The sequence below is a fragment of the Erpetoichthys calabaricus genome, chromosome 4, assembly GCF_900747795.2.
Source record: "Erpetoichthys calabaricus chromosome 4, fErpCal1.3, whole genome shotgun sequence".
Taxonomy (NCBI): domain Eukaryota; kingdom Metazoa; phylum Chordata; class Cladistia; order Polypteriformes; family Polypteridae; genus Erpetoichthys; species Erpetoichthys calabaricus.
Genome location: NC_041397.2, coordinates 243,191,102 through 243,197,865, shown reverse-complemented (window position 1 = coordinate 243,197,865; position 6,764 = coordinate 243,191,102). Strand labels below are relative to the sequence as shown.

The 6,764-nt window shown below is 35.3% G+C and overlaps 1 protein-coding gene across 1 annotated transcript in view; it reads right to left on the bottom strand.

Annotated features, from left to right (window-relative positions):
* The window catches only part of mre11a (MRE11 homolog A, double strand break repair nuclease), a 144,281-nt gene that overhangs the window by 122,434 nt on the left and 15,083 nt on the right, over positions 1-6,764 (bottom strand). Inside the window, exon 3 of the mRNA XM_028800506.2 lies at positions 4,073-4,205. Coding sequence (XP_028656339.1) covers positions 4,073-4,205 — 133 coding nt within the window. The remainder of the gene's footprint in view (positions 1-4,072; positions 4,206-6,764) is intronic.

Genomic DNA, 6,764 nt, shown 5'->3' with positions numbered 1-6,764 from the left:
AAAGCATACTGTCCAATGGGTCTTCAAGAAGTGGTATACATCACAGTCAAACATTAATTGTTGCCAGAACTGTGGTCAAACGATAGTGCTCACAGGGACCATTGCCATGTATCATGCATTGTGACAACAAACCTCATTGCCACCAGAAATGAATTGCTACAGATAGTTAATGCAGGCCTACTGACATAAAGACCATGTGCTTTACGTCCAGCATGAACACAGAATGGCTACCCCAGTCTTCCATGAAGACAACTGTCGCGTGCACAGGGCATAAACTGTATGTCATTAGCATATTCTGGATAATTCTTGCATCTCACAATGTCCTGAAGATGAATCTTGCATCGCCAAAGCCATCTGCCAAACTGTGGAACTTATTGCTGGAAGAATAAATGAAAACTGTTGTGGTTTACATCTGCGATCTGCTGGTGTCTATGCCAGACAGAACCGCATCTGTTCTACAGTCTCACAGAGGAGTTACATGTTATTAGGTAAAATTTAGCAAGGTGACTAATTTTTTGCTCAGTGAGCTTAGATAATATTGATTAACAGCGAATCTTCAAACAACATTGAGCAATGAGAAAAGTGCTACACAAATATAAAGAATTATTATTAACTTCAAAACAGCAAATTAACTGTGACATTAACCCTTGAAACAGAAACTTTGAACTGCTCCAAAAGCACAGCATACCCTGTTTGTGCTATTTTTTCCAAAGGCAATGGTTTATTTAATGATACATTTGGTAAAATGGCTTCATAATCTAAAGTATGCAAAAAGAGATGCTTATATGATGTAATATATAGCTTATTTTTATTTAACAAGTGATAACATTAGCTGGTTTAAGTGACCATCTAAAAGCTATATCTCTAGAAATTGTAATCATTTGTGCATTAAATGCATACTCCAAAGATATGAATTAACATAGACCTGTTAGTGCTAAAAAAAATTGTTCCTATTTAGTGCAATTGCAAGTAATTTGAAATTGCTTAACAAATTGCTTTCTAATGCAACAGATGATTTTATTATGCAGTGGTCCAGTTTCAATCTCAGCTTACAAGGCTATCACAAGATTTAGCACAGTTGATGTAATGTGGTTCTAAAAATTTTCACCTAATGTGTATATCGGGATTTTTTATGAATATGGTCGAGCAGTTCAAGAGTAAGGATAGGTTCAAATAAAACAGTCTTCAATTAAATCAGTGAGTTCTCTATTACCATGTCTTTGTTCCATCATCTGATAAAACTCTAGAAACTCCTTTTAAACATTAAAAAAATAACAGATGAATAAAAAATAGTAGTCCAGAATGACAGAATTGTATAACTATAACCTTTCTTATAAAAAATAAAATGCCATACCCAAAAGCGAGACTGAGCCAAAGCAAGCAACACTATCATTGAATTTGAGAGAATTATTGCCATATGAGAAAACTTGGAGGAGATATAAAATTACAATCGCTAGTCACATACATAGTTACTTAGCAAAAGAAATGATGCCCTTATATGTGAGCAGCAAAGAGAGTTCAAAAACTAACCAATAAACGTGAATTGAGATGTACGTTTTCTCCATGCAATTACTTCTCACAAACTGCCATCCAATATTGTACTGAAAATGCGAATGTGAAGTTGAACCACATATAACAAAACTAGAATACTATTAAACAACCACCGATATGTGGTCAAATAGGAACAGAGAGATGCGTCTTTAGGGGGAATTAAGAGAAACTCATTTAATGAGTTCAGACCTTTTTTCATTTTGTCATTTAATTAAAAGTGACAGTCCTTGTTGACTGTGACTAGTAAGGGAGCTTATGATTAGTAAAGCAGCTTACTTTTCAGAAAAAGAACAGTTAAACAAGTAGTTGCCCTCATTGCGTAGTAAATGTTAGGCAGGTTAACTTCAAATTAAAATTAATTGCTAGCTTGAAAATGTGAGCATTTCACATGCAAACTTGTTCAGTATATTAGCCGTGTATCTTCTTGATAAAGATCTTATATGCATTTTATTAGAATTATGGCTTATAATTATGATAAGCATTTTATTTTCTTTCATGTCATATGCATTATGCTAATTACTTTGTGTTTATGTTTTATAAAAGAGTATGTATTTATTTTAGTATTTTTATGGTCACTGAACAATAAGCATACAGAGTTACATTTTTTTAATAAAAAATGAGCAGGTAACACTTGTTTTTTTATGATTAAACTGCAGATCACACTTTAATACAGAATACAAGGCTTCTACGCATCTGGTTATGCAGTAGCTTAGAGCAGAAATGAAACTAAAAACATTAAAAATGTAAAACAATAAAGAAAAAAATTGGTATCGGAATTGGTCAAATCTTATAACATGAAATTGGTATTAGCCCTAAAAAAAACCTGATCAGAACATCCCTAGAAAATATTGTTCGTTGTTCTTTGCATCCATGCCATGGCCATAGATAAGCATTAAAATGTCATACATTAGAAAATGAAAAGTAAAAAAACAACTATGCACTTCCTGGCCATCCTAAGTGTAGTAAACAAGCTACTAATATAGTTTAGCAAATCTGCCACAGATTACTACAGAATGCTGAGAAAGGTAACAGAGACTAGCAATAGTAGCACATCATGCTGTTGACGGAACAAAGATTGCAATATTGAAAGAATGATGTGAAAATGGATAACTTGTATGATTACATTTTTCAAATTATACATGTCGCCAATTTTCCTTCCAGGGGACATATAAAGTTTGTTCTTTCTTTCTTTCTTTCTTTCTTATGTACAAGCCTGTTTCTTATGTACTATAATTCATTATTGCATCAAATAACACATTTAAGCAAAAAATCTTTGACGTAATATTTTGAATAAACAATCTCACTTTGTTGGGAATTAGTTTTCCTTGCTGTGTTATATTACAAACATTACTTTAAATTTTGCTCAAGATTGCCCTAGATAAAGTAGCATATGCTTGGCCACATGTAAAAACTACGAACAATAAATAAATAAATAAATAAATAAATAGCAAAATATCTAAAGTCTGCCAAGTAATGGGGATGGATGAAATGGCACATGTGCATTTACCTGAATTGTAATCTGAAAATGAATGCAGTATAATTGTTATAAACATATATATCTGTATCAGCCTGAAAGTCTGTATTCTGTACAGGGGTTATCCAAACTTGAGTCTCTTGTGTGTGTGTTTATTACTCTCTACATATTCACTGCATTTACCTCTGCTTGTTGTTTACTGCAGTCATTTCCAGATGTTGCATAGCTTCATGCTCTAAACTGCTTGAGGATATATGTGTGAGATTCAAATCTGTGAAATCTAAAGCATTACCCATGAGCTGTACATAAATATAAAGAAAGCTGAAAATGTAATCACATCAGCCAAAAACAGGTAAGATGCAGCTCCAGCAGCTTTGTTTTTTTATTTGTATTTTTATTACATTTGAATTTCTTCCTCCTGAGTAAAAGTATTTTTGATTCAATGGATCTTTAAAAACACTTCTTAATTTCATGTGAAAGAACTCAGAGTACAATACTATAAGTTCTATTTTGAATCTTTGTTTATTAAATTTATACATGATTTTAACTGTTTATATTATATATTTTACAATGAGCTGCTTACATTGTGAAGGGATACAGATTACATTACGCTGGTATTTCATTGATCTTTTTTCTTATTAAAGTCAGTTACATATGAGGCAAGTTTTTTTCTCATATTAATTGTTTAGTAATTTTAATTATTGAGATATTAAGTTTAAACAAACTGAGATATTCAGTTTTCAACAAAATAACCTTACATTAACTTTTCAAGCTTATATTCCCGTATAGATTGCTGAGAAAGCAAATTTGTATCACTGTAAATATATACTATATATATTAATTTATTTGAATATATAAGTATCGTTCTAAATAAATTGTGTATGTTAGGTCACACTGCATACCTCTGACTCGCGTGTAGTTAAGTACAAACTCAGTCAAAGAATTCTTTAAGCACAAGCAAACACAACGTCTTACACTGTTCACCTTGTGGAAGTGTAATCCTCATAAACAGCTGAGCAGACTGCATATATAAAACAAATGACTCACCTCATTGTCTCTAGCATATTTTAAAATCTCATCAAATGTCACAAAGGTGTCATTTCCACGAACAGCATCCTTTTCCATGTAGCCTAGGTGGATGTCAGTGGCAATCAAAATCTTGAAGGTGTTCTCATCATCTCTGAAAAAGCAATGTATTTGGATAGAGTTGCAACAGGACTGGAAATTGAACAGGTTTAATTGTGCCAATTTCACTACAAAGCTCTTATGAAATAAATGGATTACTTTGCTGAAATTCAAACTATAATTCATTGCTGCAAACAATCATCACAATGTATAAGATATTAGGATGTTAATTTAAAGATAAAAATCAGAACAAGATTTGTCAGTATCAAAAGTATAAATTCCTTTATAAGCAAAGAGGCACATATTAACTTCATATTGTGGTGACAGGACTTGCACATTTTTACGTCTTGTATTTCTTATTTATTTATTTATTTATTTTTTTAAGTAAACCAATACAAGAGTGATTAGCAAGTTACCTACACAAATAGCATGTATGTAAAATCTGCAGTTACAGAAAGCCTTTGATGATGAGATAATAAACAAAAAAGACTCATCGTAATCAATAAAAAAAAGAACTAAACAGAATTAATGCTCACTGCAACATGAACAGAAAATCTGAACCTGCTGTTAGTAGCAGGTTATCACTGCTCAAAGCTGAATGGCTCTCAGCAGATTGTCGTGACTGACTACACATACAGTATACTGTACAAATAAGAATATCACTGTACTCTGTATATGTGATAATACTACTACTGTGGCTACACAACCACAATTTATGCAATACCTTAGAGAAATATAATAAAACTAATTAACCAAAGCAGACACCAAATGAAGACATGAAAAACACTTCCAGGGTTATAGACATCAGAGACTTCCACTATTGACCTCTGGTTCCACGCATTTTGGACCAGTGAGTCGGAACTCAATATTTGGATTATTCTTCACAGTACTTCAGTAAAAGGAAAAATGAATCTCATGAAAATAAAGCAAATAATAGAAAATGGAGCAAAGCTGAAGGATACAAAAAGTAAAAGAAAGAAAGAGGTAGTCTGCATTTGTAGACATTTCTCATTTTTGACAAATGATTTTCCTTGGCTTAGTTTCAAAGTATCAGCATAATCCCAACATTACACATCAGCTTATTAGTTTGAATAAAACATTAATTTGGAAATGCAAACACATGCAAATGAAGTATTTCACTGCTTCACAACACAACTGAAGGCAGGATAGGCTTCTAAAGTATCTATCTATCTATCTATCTATCTAATAAAGCAGGATGAAACAGCAAGTTGGTAGTAATTTGAAGGCTATTATGATATATCGTAAGTTAAGCAGTAATACTTACAACAGTATTACCATAAACAGGGCTATTAAAGGATACAGGTTTACGAGGAGACCAACTGTACTTGTCATGCAAGTCAAAATCTATATATATAATTCACTAAGGCAAGACAACCATGGAAAGCACGCCGGAAGGGGGCGTGGATTCACTAAGCTGCCGACAAGTAAGACACCCATGGCGCATGCAGGAAGGAGCCACGCCCACCAACTCTAAGCCCATTGGATACGACGACAACTCACAGAGCCACGCCCACCAACTCGGACGTGATGCCTCCAAAAACATGCCGTCATTTCTGTTTGTCTGTGCCACGGTGCACATGCAGCTCTGAGCCACATTGACTTTTCATTAGTCAACCTCAGTGGAACCTTGGTTCACACAGAGGCAGCACCAGAGAGAGACAGAGGCACACACAGGCAGCCCAAGAGAGAGCCACGCACACACAGGCAGCGCGACAGAGTCACACAAACACGGGCAGCGCTACAGAGAGAGCCGCGCAATCCTTTAAAACTGAGGTTAAAACACAATGAAGGAAGCAGTCTTTAAAAACCAATAAACCCTGTGCCTCTTTTTCATTAGCGTCTCACCTGCTTCACCGCCCTGCAACAGTAGAGAGCTTTCTCAGCAGCTGACCTTCTCTGTGCCTGACTCCACTACTGTCAGTCACCTGATTAAAAATGGTGAACTCCTGCAATGTTACTATCTTGCTTGGCTTTTAAATAAAGTTCGGATTTGTTGAAATGTTCCTTTTTCCCCCCTGTGCTTAAAACTCATTTTAAAAAAAAGAGTTTATACAACTGCTGCAATGTTACAGAGAGAGAGAGGGCTGGCGTGCTTCTGAGAGACAGAGGGGGAGGGGGCTCGCGTGCTGCTGAGAGAGAGAGGGGGGGGGGCTTGCATGCTGCTGAGAGAGAGAGGGAGAGGGGGGGGCTGGGAAGTAACTTTCACCAGCGTGGCCTCCATTGTCACAGACGATCCCGCTTTCAGTCACAGACAATTGTATGTTGCGCTCTCCAGAGGTCCATCTTTTCATTCACTCACACTGGTATCCACAAACCCACCCCATTTGGACAACTGTGTCGTTCAGCAAGTGTTCACCCATCAATACATAATTATGCGGCGTATGTTACACCGCGGGTTGGCTAGTATTCATTAATAAGGGAAGAAGCAGAAAGGCATATGCAAAATATAGGGCCAAGTCCTATTAGCATGTGAACACATCGATTTCAAGAAAGGTCTAAATCCGGGCATATATCTTGTACAGCCAGAAAAGGAATCTGACTTGGATGTAATTGAAGAAGTTTTCTTGTTGAAATGTTACATTTAGAACACAGC